This window comes from Notamacropus eugenii, chromosome 5 (assembly GCF_028372415.1).
Source record: "Notamacropus eugenii isolate mMacEug1 chromosome 5, mMacEug1.pri_v2, whole genome shotgun sequence".
NCBI lineage: Eukaryota > Metazoa > Chordata > Mammalia > Diprotodontia > Macropodidae > Notamacropus > Notamacropus eugenii.
Window position 1 is genome coordinate 29575294 of NC_092876.1, and position 16784 is coordinate 29592077.

The window sequence follows — 16784 nt, forward strand, 5'->3', positions numbered from 1 at the left end:
GCTTCCCAAGAGCCTGGTCTCTCCCTCTGGCATGACTTTGGCCAGTTGTGAGGGTTAAAGACTAGATAGAGGGGTGGGTCAGGCTGAGGGAGGCATCTCCCTCTGAGAGATAGTGCACTGAACTGAACTTGGAGGCAGAAGACCAGGCCACATGGTGGCTTCGGGGTCAGGGGCTCTGGGTTCAGGTTCTGCCTCTGCTGCATTCTACTTGTGTGACCCTAGGCAAGTCACTTGGCCCTTGTGGTCCTCAGTTTACTCATCTGTAAAATGTGAGGGTTGACTCACGCAGCCTCTGGGTTCCTTCCTGGCTCTACACCCAGGGTCCTAGGGCAGCTTTGGGCACTGCTCCAGCCGCTTGAAGGAGGAGCCCTTTGAGCCCAGGAATTTTCAAGGTTCACTCAAGACCTAACTGGAGTGTCAGGGTCATCCTGCCCCTCCCCCGCCTCTCCCAGAAGCTGCTTCCCCCGGCCAGTCCAGCCCAGCCCAACTTCAGGGCCTCTTCTGCTTCTACTTCCTCTTCCCTTTGTCCCCTGTCCTGGTCCGGCAGCACCTGGTGATCCCCCAACACCTCTGGGATGAGGACAGAAGGCACCTGTGTGACAGGGAAAGTGTCTGTCTGTCTGCGTCGGTCTGCTTCTCCTCCTAGGAATGAGGGAGCAAAGCCACAGACTGTGGAGAAGATCCTGGCTGTGGGCAGGCTACTTTGTCCAAGTCCCTCTTTGTTAAGTTGGGGGTGATCATTCCTGTACCCCAGACCTCCCAGTGCTTTAGAAAAGGGAACTACAGCATGGTACCAGGGAGAGAGGGCCACTTTTAGAGTTAGAAACCCAGGCTCAGCCACTTACTACCTGGGTGACCTTGGATGAGTCACTTTGGTGCCTGAGCCTTAGTTTCCTCTTCTGTAAAAGGAGTGGGTTGGATTTGATCACCTCTGAGACGCCTTCCAGAGGTGAGGGGAGAAGAGCTCACAAGAATCTCCAGATTGGAGGATTTGCAAAGCACTTTACGGATATTATCTCCTCTAATCTTCACAGCAACCGGGAGAGGCAGGGGCTGTTATTATTCCCATCACAGAGAAGAGAAAACTGAGGCTGAGAGTTTAAATAACCTCTGGTGTCTGGGGTGGGATCTGAAGTCAGGTCTAACTGCGAGCCCAGCAGTTTATCCACTCAAGCTCCCCTGACAGGAAACTGAGGTGTTCTGGGGATGGTGGGGTGCCTGGGACACACCAGGCCCAGCACTAACCCTCTCTCTTTCTCTCCCCCTCCACTCCCTCTGCCTCTTCTTTTCCCCCTTTTTCCCTCCCCTCTCCCCCTTTCCCCCTCCAGTGGAGATGGATGATGAGGACGGGCGATGCTTGCTAGATGTGATCTGGTGAGTGACCTACACACCTTCCTGTGCCTGTTGGGTGGGTGTCCCCTTTCCCCCATTCTTACTCATCATGTTTTCTCTTTTTTTCCTTGCAGTGACCCTCAAGCCCTCAACGATTTTTTACATGGATCAGAGAAAGTAAGTCATCAGGTTGGGGGCTCCCAGGGGGCTGGTGGGGAGGGGGAAGAGCCAGGCAGAGGGCTAGCTAGACCAGCAGGCTTGTTGTCTCCCTTTCCTGGTGACCTCTTTCTGAAAGGCATGGTGATGAGCTCCCTGTCCTCCCACCCCCCGAATCGATGCCACCCTCTCTCTAGAAGACAGACCTGTGTTGTAACTCAGGGGACCGGCCTCCTTACCAGACCTTTGACCTCTGGCCTGCGATCGGGTGGGTGTCTTTACAGATTGACAGCGATGACCTTTTGGATAACACGGGGGAAGCCACAAGTGCCTTCTTTGAAGGGGCTGGGGTGAGTGGCCTGGGGGGAGGGTGGAAGGAAGGGGTGTGGGGGGTGGGGAGCCCTGGGGAGAAAGCTCTGTCCAAGGAAAGAGGCAGCAGGAAGTCGACCAGAGATAAGGGTGAACATGGGTAGCACGCTGGCGACCAAGGGAAGGATTGGCAGACAGCGCCTGTCAAACCTTAACTCCCTACAGAGTTACTGGCTATTATGATGGCAAATCTTACCCATTTGAGTAGAACTTCGTGGTCATGCTCTTTAATCTGTAGAGTCTTATGTGATGCAGAGGGTAAGGCACCAAACTTGGCAGCGAGGAGGCCTGAGTTTGAATCCTGCCTCAGACACTTACTGTGTGTCCTTGGGCAAGTCAGTCTCTGCAGGCTTCAGTTTCCTCTTCTGTAAAATGAAGGGTTTGGATTCCGTGGCTTCTGACGTCCTCCCAGGCCTAATGTGCAGCCCTCTGACCATATTTCCTACGTCATTTGTGGCCCTGTGACGATACAGCCTGTTGTAGCAAGTTGTCTGGGATGCACTTGTGTGTGTGTGTGTGTGTGTGTGTGTGTGTGCAGCAAGGACACTATTAATGCATAGACACCATTCAGGTTTTACATGGATAAAAAAGAAGGTATATCAATCTGTACCAGGCATTGTTCCAGGTGTTTAGTACATAAGGAGAAAACAAGCTTTCATAAGAACTTGTGTTTTATTGGGGCCGATATTTACATAAATAAATACATTCAAAGTTAATATAAATCTGAGGTAAAAATGAGGTGCTCACTAGTATTTGGGGGAGTGGGAAAAGCCTCTTGTAGAAAAATTAACTTGAGCTGAGTCTTGGGAAGCCAGGAATTCTAAGAGGTGAAGGTGAAAAGGAAGGACATTTTCCAGGCCTGAAAGGCTGGTGCAAATTCATGGTGATTGGAAAGGTAGTAAATGTGAGGAACAGTAGAGATGAGTTTGGCTGGAACTTGGAGTGTAGGAATGGGAGTCATGTATAATAAGTTTAGAAAAGCTGGTTGGAGCCACGTTGTGAAGGGCTTTAAGCACCAAATAGAGGAATTTGTTATTGATCCTAGAAGTAATAGGGAACCATTGCAGTTTATTGAGCAGGAGAATGACTGCTTTTATGAAGGTCACTTTGGTTGCTGTATGTTGGATCGATTGGAGGCCAGGGAGACTTGAAGCAGGAAAATACTTTGAAAAGTGATTTCTGAATGCCTTTAAAACTGTGCTGTCTCTCGAGTGTTTATTCTCTTTCTGTCTCCCTTCCTTCCTTCCTTCCTTCCTTCCTTCCTTCCTTCCTTCCTTCCTTCCTTCCTTCCTTCCTTCTTTCCTTTCTCTCTTTTTTCCCAATATCTATTTGGTTATTAGGTCCAGTAGTTCTTCCCATCTTCTGAAATGCCACCTGTACTTCCTCAGGTAGCACCCTGGGTCCTAGGGTGCTGCAATCCAAATGTGGAGGTCCTGTCATTATTCCTGACAAGAGGAGATTGCTGCAGAAATTTTACTTCCTTGTTGCCCTCAGAGCATCATCTCCAGGTGTTCTCTGCATGATCCAATGGTCAGAGGCTTCCGCTGACTTCACCCATGTTTGGCCCATGAGCTCATACTGTAACATGGTGCAGCCCAAAGTTGAGGTTTCTGAGTTCCTTCTGAGTTCTTGTTGTGGTGATTGTTGGGTATCTCTAAGCTGTGGATGGTAACAGAGTTAATATCTCTACTTTTCCCTTTTTCCGGCATCCATAATTCTGTCCAGTTGATAGGGTTGGAGATTCTGCCATCTCTCAGCATCCTCTTCTCTTTCTTTATACCCTTTTCTAATCTGGCTTGGTTTTGACTTTGTTCTACCCAGTCACTCATCTGATGACACCTACATGGCAACTCATTTTGAGGTGATCTTGGCAGCCTGTCTTTTCCAGCTAGGCACTCTCTCTTTCATTGTATCATGATGTGCAGTCTCCATATCCAGTCCCTTCCAAATTACTGGAGGTTATGCTAGAGGAACATGAAGCTCCCAACCAGTCAGTAGAACCTGTGGTTTTGTCTTGTTTCATGATCCCAGAGGCGCATTTACCTCCCCTCTCTGTAGTCAAAACATTCTGGGGGTGTTGGATATCAGTCACAGTCCCCATTTCTTCCCATTTGCCACAATCAGAAACCCCTCAGGTAGGGGGCATCAAATGCTGGACTTGGAACCAGAAAGACTTACTTTCAGATCTGGCTTCTAGGAACCTGGCAAACCCCTCTGAGCCTCAGTTTCCCCATCTGTAAAAGGAAAATGATAATGCCTCCAGTCTCCACTGTACACATTTGTTGTGCAGTGCTCACATGACGCAGTATGTATCCGAGGCTTTGCTCGATTTACAGCCCTCTATGAAGATTGACTCCCCTCATTAATAATAACTAATGATCATTAATTAATTGTTAATTAGCATCCCCATTTTGTAGAGGAAGAAGTCGAGGCTTAGCTTAGTTAAATGACTTTACCTAATCCCACAGCTCCATTATGTCAGAGCCAGACCTTTGCTATGCCTCTAATGATTTCATAATTCTTGTGCTTAAAAAATTCATTTTTAGTAATCACTTCGTTTTGAGAAAAGATCCCTTCCCCTTTTGTTATTGTCGTGTCTGATTCTTCCTGACCCCATTTCTTGGCCAAGATACTAGAGTGGGTTTGCCATTTACTTCAGCAGCACATTTTACAGATGAGGAAACTGAGGCCAACAGGGTGAAGTGACTTGCCTCGGGTCACACAGCTATTAAGTATCAGAGGTCAGATTTGGACTCAGAAGGTGAGTCTTCCTGACTCCAGCTCCAGCGTTCTATGCACTGTGGCACCACCTGGCTGCCCGTCCCTCTGCCCTACCCATTTGAGCCATTTCTTGTAGCATCGAATGCAAAAGAAACCAGAGTTCAGTAGAACCAACTGGGGCTGATAGTAAAGGCACTCATCATTCCTCATCCGTAGGCCCCCACCTCTGCTTCTACAAAGAAGGGAGGTGGATATCTCTTCTCATCTCCTCCAGGGCCAAGCCTGGCCATTAGAATTACTCAGCATCCCCTTTCTTGATTTTTCTCTTTTCGCCTTTGCCTTACTTCACTCAAGATCAGGTCATGGTTTTCCCCTTTCTATATTTCTTAGCACACAGTTGGTCATTTCCTGTGGCCTTTACGGACCCCAATGGGTTTAACCATTTTTTTCTTCTAATTTTTCTTCTTTTGGTCATTGGCTTCCTCAGAGGAGATACCCAGTGGTAGGATGTCTGACTCCGATGGGATGGAGGTTCTCTCTGCCCACCTGCCCCTTTTTAAAAAGTATTTTGCTTTCTGGAGCACAAGCCTGTGTTCTTTCTGTCTGGGGACCCCCTGGCTCTCATTTCCTGGGTTTTTACCATCCCAGGATGGAGGAAACTCAGGGAAGGCCATGGCCGAGCAGCCAGCCAGGTCTGGGACTGGGGGTGACCAGGCACAGGGACTATGAACCAACTACCACCGAGTTCATGCTGAATTGTGGATCCCCAAGGACAGCAGTGTAGCATGCTGAGGCCCGTGACTGCTGGGGGTGGCCCAAGGCTTCGGTGAATGAGAAGACATCCGTCATCCCCCAACAAAGGCCTTCACAGCAAAACCGAAAGTGTCCCAGAAGTGCTTGCCGGGTTTATTATCAGTCAATTATTTTCTTTCCACCTAGTCTCTCTCTTTCCTCCTGCTCGGGTCCCTGTCATCGAAGGCATCCATCAATCAACAAGCATCTGTTAAGCTCTGACTGGGTGCCAGGGACTGTTCTAAGTACCGGGGAGACAAAGAAAGACCCTTAGAGCTTTTGTCTTTTGTGGAAACAGCAGCTAGCAAAGAATCGTCCTCAGGCTATTTTCATCCCTGGGTCCCCACGGCATAAAGTTAATAATCCAGCAGCAAACCTTTGGGGGGTGGGCTTCTTCACATGTGTAGGAGAACCAGGTTTGATCTGCCTCTCAAGAGAGAGACTTGGGCAGTTCATTAGTGATTAGAGCAGCCCACAGGAGCTGCCTCAGATGGTAGGTAGTGAGCTCCCCTGGCCCAAGGGCTTCAAGTGACAGACAGCTCAATGACCAGTGGTCAGGGCTGTTCAAGTGTGGTCTCTGAGATCCCTGAGATCTGGGTCTGAATCACTCAGCTCCAGAAGTGACCCAGAGCAAGTTACTGCCTGTGTCTGGGCCTCAGTTTCCTCAGCTGTAAAACTAGGGGGTTGGATTGGTTGGTTCTGTGCTGTCCCTTTCAGCTCTGTGGATCTGTGATTCCTAGGAGGCCATGTGATATGGCCAAGAGAGCAAGCTGGATTTCAAATCTCACTCCTTGGGGTAACCGTGGGCAGGTCTCTATTCTCTGGGCCTCGTTTGTCTGTTAGATGAGGGGCTTTAGAGGTCTCTTCCAACTCTAGGCATGTGACCAGTGACTCTCCTCCTATTAAACCGTCTCTTCCCTAAGCTCCTGCTCAGGGCAGATGGTTCACTCGCTACCAGTCGGGCTCCAAAACCTGGTACTGGCACTTGAGGCCCTAGTTGAGGGACAAGACATCAGCCTGGCTGACTCTTAGTATATAACATTTATTATGTGAGAAGTACATTAGTAGAGTCATTCCTCCAAAAATGCCTTGTGGGAAAGATCAGTCCCAACTATGGAAATCAGAGAAGGTTTCATGGAAGAGCTGGCATTTGATCATGGCCCCCCATTCCCTGCCATTCCACCCCGCCCCCCAACCTGGACCTTTCCTTTGTAAGCTGAATAGGAATTTAGCACAGGAGGGAGCATGGGTCCAGAGTGGGGCAAGTACAGGGTGTGTTTAGCAGACTTTTTTTTTTTTTTTGCTAATGACATTATGTTTTACTTAAAAAACATCAGAAGATAAGTTCAAGTCTTCTAATGCTTCTCTGAATTCTTCATAGTCACTGTTTCTTATAGCAATAATGTTATGACAATAGGTTAAGTAGTGGAGTACAAAGTCAGCCCCCTATGGACGTAGCAGTAACACGGTCCAGAGGGAAATGACAGAAGGGGAAGTTTGTCTGAATGTGCACAGTGGGTGGGGGGAGGCTAGGATGGTGGCCTGGTCCGGGTTTTGGAGGAGCCACGGATGCCAGATGGAGGGGCCTGTGGGCATTGGGGAGCTCTCAGTGGATTCAAAGCTGAGGAGTGGTGTGATCAGATCCATGTATGGTCTGCAACCTGGGATGTTGGAAATGCTCATGGTCAACCTGGCCTGACTTGAGAGGGGTAGGGGGTGAATATAGCCCCAGAGCCAGGCTCACATTCTAACCCGACTCCTTCCTCCCCATCTCTGCTGCCTCCTGGCCATCTTCAGCTCCATGTTCAAGAAGCACCAGGCAACCACTTGAACCCAGAGCCCAGCCAGCCTGCGACCAGCGTGGACCTGGACTTCCTGGAGGATGACATCCTGGGCTCCCCATCTGCCGGGGGTGGCGGCGGAGGCGGAGGCTCTGGGGGTGCCGAGCAGCCATGCGATATCCTCCAGCAGAGCCTGCAAGAGGCCAACATCACAGAGCAGACGCTGGAAGCCGAGGCCGAGCTGGACCTGGGCCCCTTCCAGCTGCCTACTCTGCAACCAGCTGACGGAGGTGGGGCAGGTGGGGCTGGGGCCGCCGCAGCTGCCGGAGCCCAGGCTCTGTTCCCTGGTAGTGCCGATCTCCTTGGCCTCCAGCCACCAGCCGTCTTAACACACCAGGCCCTGGTGCAGCCGCCCGATGTGGTGAACGTGAACAAGGCCCTCAGCGTCCAGCCCTTCCTGCAGCCTGTTGGTCTAGGCAACGTGACCCTGCAGCCCATTCCTGGCCTTCAGGGCCTGCCCAATGGCAGCCCTGGGGGCGCTGCAGCTGCTGCCCTGGGCCTGGCGCCCATCCAGGTGGTAGGGCAGTCTGTGATGGCCCTCAACCCACCGGCCCCTCAACTCCTCGCCAAACAAGTGCCCGTGGGGGGCTACCTGACCCCAGCGGCACCAGCCGAGCCTGGCCCTGTGACACTGGCCTCTGCAGGGGTGTCCCCACAAGGGGCTGGCCTGGTCATTCAGAAGAACCTTTCAGCCGCTGTTGCCACCACTTTGAATGGGAACTCAGTGTTTGCCGGGGGTGGGGTGCCTGGGCCAGCAGCTGCAGGTGGAGCTGCGGGCCCGGGGGGCCAGCCGCTGGCGGTGGCCTCGGGCCTTGGAGCCTCCTCCTTGGTGCCGGCGCCCAACGTGATCCTGCACCGTACCCCGACACCCATCCAGCCTAAGCCGGCAGGCGTCCTGCCCCCAAAACTCTACCAGCTCACACCCAAGCCTTTTGGCACCACCGGCGCTACACTGACCATCCAGGGTGAGGCAGGCAGCCTGCCCCAGCCTCCGAAGGCCCCCTCCAATCTGACCTTCATGGCCGCAGGCAAGGCGGGCCAGAACGTGGTGCTGTCTGGCTTCCCGCCCACACTGCCTGCCAACGTCTTCAAGCCACCTCCGGCCACGGTGGGCAGCACACCAGGCACTTCAGCAGCCCCCCCACCTGGCACCCTCAGCAAGCCCATGAGTGTCCACCTCCTTAACCAGGGCAGCAGCATCGTGATTCCCGCCCAGCACATGCTCCAGGGCCAGAACCAGTTCCTCCTGCCTGGAGCTCCCACCGTCCAGCTCCCTCAGCCCATCTCGGCCCTCCCTGCCAACGTGGGAGGGCAGATCTTGGCTGCTGCAGCTGCCGCCCCCCACACTGGAGGCCAACTCATCGCCAATCCGATCCTCACCAACCAGAACCTGGCAGGGCCTCTCAGCCTGGGCTCCGTGTTAGCCCCTCATGCTGGTGGCCACGGGGCCGCCCACATCCTCTCAGCTGCGCCCATCCAGGTGGGCCAGCCCACCCTCTTCCAGATGCCTGTGTCCCTGGCTGCCAGCAGCCTGCCTACCCAGAGCCAGCCAGCCCCTGCCGGCCCCACCGCCACGGCCACCGTCCTTCAGGGAGTCACGCTGCCCCCGAGTGCTGTGGCCATGCTCAATGCAGCTGAGGGCCTGGTCCAGCCTGCGACGGCCCCGGCTGGTAGCGAGGCAGCTCCTGTGCTCACCGTACAGGCAGCCCCCCAGGCTCCTCCCACTGCTGCTACAGTGCCCCCTGTGGCCCCACTGCCTCTGGGCCTGCCACAGCAGCCACCACCCCCAGCCCCACAGGCCCCGGTCCCCACACAGCCCACGACTCCCCAGCCAAGCCCCAGCCTGGCATCAAGCCCTGAGAAGATCGTTCTGGGCCAGCCAGCCACCACCACAGCTGTCATCACTCAGGAGTCCATGCAGATGTTCCTGCCCCAGGTAACTGAAAGGGCGGGGGGGAGGAGTCAGTGGAGGGTGATGGTAAAGATCCTGGGGAGAGGAGGAAGAGATAGACAGAAGAGCTGGGTGAGCTGGGTATGGATAATATGACAGCAGAAGGGAAGGGGGCAGGAGGAGGGGCACCCAAGGGCTGGCTCTTGGTGGCCATGCTAGATGTGTGTGGGGAAGCCCCTCTCCCTTCTCTGGGCCCTAGAGCCAGGGGGCCGGGCTGGTGCCTCTGGGGGTGGGAAAGCCTGTCCACGGGCAGGAATTTCTGACCCTTTGGGGGCTGTTTCAGAAGGAGAGGAGCCAGCAGCCCCCGTACCTCCCGCTGCCCATGGAGGGCGCCCACCTCTCCCTGCCTCTGCCCGCCTACAGCGTCGCTGTCTCGGCCCCCAGCACCTCGAGCAGCGCACCTGCCTCTGTCATAGTCAGCAGCGGTGCGGGTCAGCCGCAGGCCCGTGACCCCGCCCCGGGCACCCCCGACACCAAAGGAGCCGGCCTCATACCTCAGTTCCCCACCAGCCAGACTCCCCCGGCCCTGCCCCCCCAGGTAGACCCCAGCCCCCATTTCAGCTCTCCATTCCCTGTTTCCAGACCAAGGCTTGGGGCTTGGTTTCTTTTGGTTTGTTTGTTTGGGGGAGTGGGTTGTTTGCTACTTTTCCTTTCACTTGAACCTCTGCTCTCTACCTCTGTCACTCGTTCATTCATTCAGCACATTTACGGAGGTCCTACTGTGTGCTCAGTTCTGTGTTAGACACTTGGTATAAGGGGAGAAGGAGGAGACTCACTGAATTCATGAAGTGGATACTACAGTCATTTAAACTGCAGGGATAGAAAGACTTGGTGAAAGTATGGTACAGGTTGTGCTGCTGCTGGATATGAAGTCAGACAACTGGGTTTGAATTCCAGCCCTGCCACTTAATAGTTGTGGGAACTTGGACATGTCCCTTTAACCTTTTTCTGCCTCAGTTTCTTCATCTGTAAAATGAAGGGGTTTTATTAAATGGCTTCCAAAGCCCCTTTCAGCTCTGGTCTAAGGTTCTGAAACATAGCCTCTCTCTGCCTCAGTTTCCTCATCTGTCAAATGAAGGGGATACTTTAAGCTCTGACTCCAGGATCCTGTGGATGACGGAGGGAAGGGGAGGTCATATGGTGTCCTAGAAATACTTGAGCAGGCAGGGAATGAGCTTTCTCAGCTGGAAAGGTCAGGGAAAACTGCCCAGAGGAGGCTAAAGTGTGGATGTGAAGGCCAGAGGGCTCTTCATGTATGGCACACAGGGACTGGGAAGATGGAAGGGATACCTGTGGAGGGTCGTCCAGTTTGGCTGGATGTAGATTGACCAAACAGCTACAAAACTAAGGCACCGCGTTGACCTCGATGATCCTCACTTAGATGGGGAGATGAGACTCATACACCCTCTAAGGTTCAGTTCTGAAGCACCTGTTGTGTACAGAGGCCAGAATGAACGTGGGGAATGAGAGGGCCATAGAATGTTTCAGCTTGGCTGAGTACAAGATTGCTTGTTGAATGAACCGATGAATCAACAAACACATATTAAGCACCTGTTGTATGCCCGGAGCTGTGACTGAAATACAGTGAAGGAAGCAGTGTCTACTCTCAAGGAGCTTACATTTTAAGGGAATATTGAAGAGAATGGGAGGTGAAGGCGGAAAGAGTGGAAGGTATGAGGGCCAGGTGAAGGAGTCTGACTTTTCCCCAAGTCATTCTGTGAACAAAGGTGTAGCCAGTAGGCTTCTCATATTTTTGGGTTTGGGAGATAAATAGCCAGACAGAAGCTTGTTTGAAAAAGATTTGGGGGATTTAGTGCAAATCAGCCTCCTTGAGAAATGTTGAGAGGCATGGCTTCCAGTTCTAAGGATGATGAACTCCCTTGGTCAGTCTACAGCTTGACTGTTACTGTCAGTTCTGAACCCTAGATTTTAGAAAGGACTTTGGCCACCTGGAGCATCCAAAAGAGGCAGGGACGAGGTTGACAAAGAGCTTGTTGCCCAGGCTGTAGGAATATCAGTGGAGGCAACAGGGGATGTTTAGCTTGGGGAGGAATGGGGCATAAAAATCATCTCCAAGTCCTGAAAGACTGTCTTTGGAAGGGAGATCACGCTTGTTCTACTTGTAGAAGGAGCAAAGAGAGGCAGATTTGAGTTAACACTTTGTGCTGTCCAGTTATGGCCTGGGCTGCCCTGGGAGGTGGTGGTGTCCCTGCCATTAGGGGTCCAAGTGTTCCTTCTTGGCTAAGACTTGGATTGGATGGCTAGGCCATATCCAGCAGCACCATTGGTGTCATACTGTCCTCCATGAAGGTATCATTTTCTCCTTTCCTGGTGGGAGACAGTGACACTGGACCCCTTCCAGCTAAGAGATGTGATTCACATAACATTCATAATGTGTGCACAGCACCGTGCTGAGCTCTGGGTGTCCCAAGTAAGGCCAAACAGCCCCTGCCTACATACTTATGGCGGAGATGATGTGTACTTAGGAAATAATGTTACCGTGGCCAGGGTCAGACATCAAAAGGGGCAGCAGGTTTGGAGGGAGGAAGGTAATGATTCAAGTTCGAGATGTGTTCAGTCTAAGATGCTGGCAAATCGTCTAATAGAGTATCCTAGAGATAGAAGAGACCACAGAGCTGAACTCCCAGCTAGCTGTCTCAGAGAGAAACTGAGACCCAGAATGGGGAAGTGACTTAGCCGAAGTTTCATCATCTGGGGATCTGGAGACCTTAGTGGACCACAAGCTTACTACGCAGCTACAGTGTGAAGGGGCAGCCCTCAAAGCTAATGGAATCAGAGGCTACTCCATGGAGAGACTGAGGTGTCCAGAACCGTCACTAAGCATTTATTAAACACCTGCTGTGTTTCAGGCACTGTGCTAAGTGCCTGGGATACAAAGAAAGAAAAAAGACAGTACTTTGCCCTCAAGGAACTCCCAGTCTAATGGGGAAGATGGCACACAAACAGCCATAGACAACCAAGCTATTCTGTCCGGTATAAATTGGAGGTGGTCAGTCAGCAGGGGGCCATTGAATTTGTCTACAAGGAAGTTGTTGGTGATCTTGGTGAAAGGAACCCTGCACATGCCCAGGCACAGGTGTACCTGTTTCCACAAGTGCGCATGTTTGCCTGGTGCTGACTGCATAGTAGGTATACTCCAGTATGTTTACTGGCTGTCATGTGCAGATGTGTTTGGATCCATGAAATAGTACAAACAGATTTATAGATTCATACCCACACATGATCCATTCAGCTAATGATAATAAGATTGGACCATTTTCTCATTTGGTCCTCACTACAATCCCCCAGGGTGGGTACTGTCACCCTCCCCATTTTACAGATTAGAATACTGAGACTCAGTGTTCACTAATCAGGTTAAGTAGTGACTCTAATAAGATTACTTTAATTGGGATCCATGTCAAATCCAATTCTTGGGTTCAAAAAGTCAGGCTCACAAGTACAAGACAGGAGAAGAGTGGTCAGAGAGTGGGAACCTGGAGCAAGGAGCCTTAGTCTTGAGGGGGTAGGCAGTGTGGTGGGACACACTGCCGGGTGAATGAGACCTTGGGCAGCTCCAGTGCCCAAGCCTGCTGAGGTGCTGGTGTCTCTGACCCATGCAGGCCACCCTTCCCTATCCCAGATGGGGCCATAGATTCAGAAGGGTCGGGCTAAGCCCAGGCTGGCGACATGCCATGAGCACAGCCCTCTGCTTCCCAGGTGCATGCCAGCTCATGCGGCTATGAGGGGGAATCACTAGCTCACCCAGTGGACTCTGTCCCAGTGAGTCGCAGCCGCTCAGAGCAGGGACATAGCTTGAGGCCGCAGGTCTGAGTGTTATTGAAATGATGACCTCTGCCCATTGTGGCAGATCTCCATCCATCCCTTGAGAGGGAAGGAGCCTTCTTGGATCGACAAAGCCCAGGGATCCCAGGAACCAAGCCAGGGTGGTGGAGTGGAAAGAGTTGAGCTCTGAACCTGGTTTCAGATCCTGCCTTCACCTCATGTAATTTGGACGAATCACTCCCTTACTCTGGCTCTCTATTTCTTCACCTGCAAGCTAGCAGGGCAGGCATTCTACCTTCTGGTTGTGTGTCAGATGATCCTGTAAGGCTGGGGGATGGTTCTTGGCAGCTGCATTTTGGGTGACAGACAAGGAGTGACTGGTGTAGGGGGTGAGGAGTCCATGGGACGGGCATACAGACACACAGGCTTAGGAGAGGTTGAAGACAGTACACACACAAACACATGAGACACAATGGACAAGGAGGATGAACTCCTTCTCCTAGACCCCTTCCTCCAGGTGGCACTGACCCGCCCAGGTGGCATGGCTCCCCTTGCCTTGACTAGGATGGTAGGAGGAGGGGGCCAACATCTTCACAGTGCTTCCTACTCTCCACCCCCACTTTGCTGCTGTCTGCTGCCCCCTCTCTTCCCTTCACCCCCACCTCCGCTTTTGTTGGGGGGCACAGGAAAGATGGGGCAGGGGGGCAGGCTAAGTCTGTGACTCAAGGTGCTGAGGGGGGCTGGCTTATGGATGGGGTTCTGGAAGGAGAGATGCGGGGAGCTGGTCTGTAGGCTGATGGTGAGGGGAGGAGAGGGGGTACAGGGCTGGACTATGGATAGAGGGGGCAGGTACTGGTGGTAGGTGAGGGCTGTATTTATCACTGGGTGTGTGGGGAAGAGGATTCCAGGACTAACTTGTCTTTTCCTCCTTCTTTGTTCAGATCTCAGCTGCTCAGCAGAAGGTCCCAGGGGCTTCCTCTTCCCCATCGCTACCTCACCCGCCCCCACTGGGCGATAGCCCTCACCTGCCTTCTCCCCACCCTGCTCGGCCTCCCTCCCGACCACCCTCCCGGCCCCACTCCCGTCCGCCCTCCCAGCCCCAGAGTGTATCCCGGCCACCCTCAGAGCCCCCCCTGCACCCCTGCCCACCGCCTCAGCCCCTGCCTGGCCTCTTTGTCATCCAGAACCCCCTGGGCCCTTCCTCCCATGGGGCCCCCGCTCCTGCCACAGCCCCGACTCCTCCTCTACGGCCCCCCTCTCAACCTCCTGAAGGCCCTGCACCTCCCCCCACACACCTGCAAGTGCAGTTAGCGACCACCACCGCTGACGCTGCCTCCAGGCTGCCTGCCTCAGCGCCCCCTGATGCCCCTCACTCAAATTCACCCCACTTTCAGCTCCAGTTTGCCCCAAGCCAAGTGCCCCTCAAGCCCCCTACACCCACACCAGTGGTCCACCTTGCTCCAGAGCCTCCTCCACAGCCTCCAGCCCCCCCACCACCGAGGACCTTCCAAATGGTGCCCAACCCATTCCAGGCCCTGGCCACCCCAGCGGCCCAATCCAAGCCACTCCTGGAGAGATTCCACCAGGTGATGGTGAGGGCATGGGGCTGGGGGAGGGACCCAACAATGTGAGCCCATTGTCCCTTCTTTCATGCCCTGCCTCCTCATGTAGGATCAGAAACCATTTGGGCCAACCCCCTCCTTTTACTAAGGAGGAAGCTGAGGCCAGCAAGGTAGCCTCCCAGGCATAGCATAGACTTGATTCACCTTCTGGAATCCCAAGGCAGCCCACTCTTCTCAGGTGCCCTTCATCAGGGTCCCTTGTCGCCCAAGGGGGTCCTGTGTCCTTTCACCCTCTTCTCTTCTGCATAAGCTAACTCTTCTCCTTTGTGCCCCCAGGTACCATCTGGGCTCATTCTCCAGGGTAAAGCTGCAGGTCCCCCTGCCACCCAACAGACCCCTCCAACTCTGGGCCCCCTTGCCAGCCCGGCCCCCTCCATCCTGGTTAGTGGGCAGGCTCCACCTGGAGCCCAGGCCACCTCCAGTCATCCTCCTGCCTCGGTGGCCAGCACAGGTATGTGGTAGACTTGGGTGGAGGGAGCAGGCAGCGCCCAGGGTGGGCAAGTGGAGAAAATGTCTTTGGTGTCCCTCAGATACTAGGGGAGAGAGGGTAGGAAGAGACAAAGGAGGCCCTGATCTAAGGGGGAAATGTGGCCCCTACCCTTATCAGGAGCCTCAGTCTGAGAGGGGAGCCTTGAGTCAGGGAGCAAGCTGGCCTTTTGTGGAAGTCTCTCCAGAAGCCCATAGTGTATATTGGCAGAAGTAGAACCAATTCCGGGTGCAGAAGGAAGAGGGAGGCCTGTTGTCTGGCAAACGTCCCTGTGTCCCTTCCTCAGCTGTCTCTTCATTGATCTCCACAGACAGCAAAGTGTTTGGCAGCAGCGTTCCAGCCTTGGGTGGGACCAAGGTGGGCACAGGGCAGGGAAAGACGTCCGGCCCGTCTCCAGGGCAGGTAAGAGCTACTGAGAGATCGACCCATTAGCCAGAGCCTTGAGACCAGCGTAGAGTCAGGTGGATATGAAGGAGGCAGAGACAAACTCAGAGACAGGCAGAATGTGGTCACTGATCGAAGAAGGCTGCTTATCTCTAATCTGGGATAGATAAGCCACTGACACATTAGAGAGGAGCGCTGGAATTTAGCCAAATCTAAGAAGTAGAGCCCTTGGGTCTGTCCAGCATGAAGGAGGCCCAGTCAGTTGCAGATCCCGTAGAAAAGGAGCCCAGTTTGCAGCTGGAGGCCTCACTGAATCCCTAACATAGGAGGTGGTATGATCATCCCCTGGACCTTGGCCTTGGCCAGACCACATCTGGAGTTTTAAGGGCAGCAACAGCCAGGGAAGGGTGCCTCCCATGGCGTGAAGCTTGGAGACCTCACCACATTAATTTCTGATGAAGGAACTAGGCATATTTACTGGAGAAGAGGTGGTTTAGTGGCAGCAGGACAGACCTGCCATTGAGTTGCTGAGTTATGTCGGAAATTGCAAAGAAGAAAAGCTAGGCTCAGTGTAAAGGGGAGCTTTCTTAACAATAGCCATCCATCCCAGAGTGAAATGGGCGTCTACCCTGGAGAACGTAGAGCTGGAGACCTTTGCATGTTGAACTGTTGGGGATGTCTGCTTGTGCACCAGTTGGATTAGAGGTTCTGAGACCCTCAGAGACATTCAGAGACAGGCAAAGGTAGAGAGATGAGCAGGCATACAGAGACACATCTAGAAACAGATGGTGCAGGGAGGATGATGTAGGCCCAGCGATCCAGATAGATGCAGAAGTAGAGATACTGATATGGGATGAGCCCCACCTGGCCTGACTGTGCCCTCCTCAGTGCCATCCCCTATCCCCCATCCCACCTCTCCCCAACCTAAGGTTGCCATGAGCTCAGGGCCCAGCCCAGGCCTTCCCAAGGGGCCCCTGCAGATCCAGGTTGTGGGGAAAGGGCTCCCCCAGCTGGGGCCTAGCCCTCCTGCCCAGGTGAGATCATCTTTTCCCCCACTCCCTTCTTCTCCTTGAGAGCCTGAATCTCAAGGCCTATTCAAAGCCCTCTGATCTGCACCCTCTCTTCCCAAGCCAGGAGCTGTCTCTCTCTTGGGGTTCCAGCCTGAGCTGGTAGGGTGTAGTGGGCAGGAATGAAGTGGGGGTAGGGACGGGGAAACAGGGAAACATTCAGAGATGCCCTGGATAGACTTTCATCCTCTCTTTCCCCTCCCCTCGTCCCCCAAGTATGAGAGCAAAGTGAGCAACCTGAAGAAACCAACCACCATACAGCCCAGCAAGGAGGCCTGG

At 53.4% G+C, this 16784-nt stretch overlaps 1 protein-coding gene across 10 annotated transcripts in view; it reads left to right on the plus strand.

Annotated features, from left to right (window-relative positions):
* The window catches only part of BICRA (BRD4 interacting chromatin remodeling complex associated protein), a 66375-nt gene that overhangs the window by 43981 nt on the left and 5610 nt on the right, over positions 1-16784 (plus strand). For 3 of the 10 annotated variants that reach the window (XM_072608156.1, XM_072608159.1, XM_072608157.1), the window contains exons 3-12: positions 1329-1374; positions 1467-1509; positions 1773-1838; positions 7168-9147; positions 9446-9700; positions 13887-14537; positions 14844-15018; positions 15365-15456; positions 16368-16472; positions 16722-16783. In XM_072608156.1, coding sequence (XP_072464257.1) covers positions 1334-1374; positions 1467-1509; positions 1773-1838; positions 7168-9147; positions 9446-9700; positions 13887-14537; positions 14844-15018; positions 15365-15456; positions 16368-16472; positions 16722-16783 — 3470 coding nt within the window. In that variant the 5' untranslated portion in view covers positions 1329-1333. The remainder of the gene's footprint in view (positions 1-1328; positions 1375-1466; positions 1510-1772; positions 1839-7167; positions 9148-9445; positions 9701-13886; positions 14538-14843; positions 15019-15364; positions 15457-16367; positions 16473-16721; position 16784) is intronic. The other 7 variants (XM_072608160.1, XM_072608158.1, XM_072608161.1 and 4 more) reach the window with 7 other exon arrangements.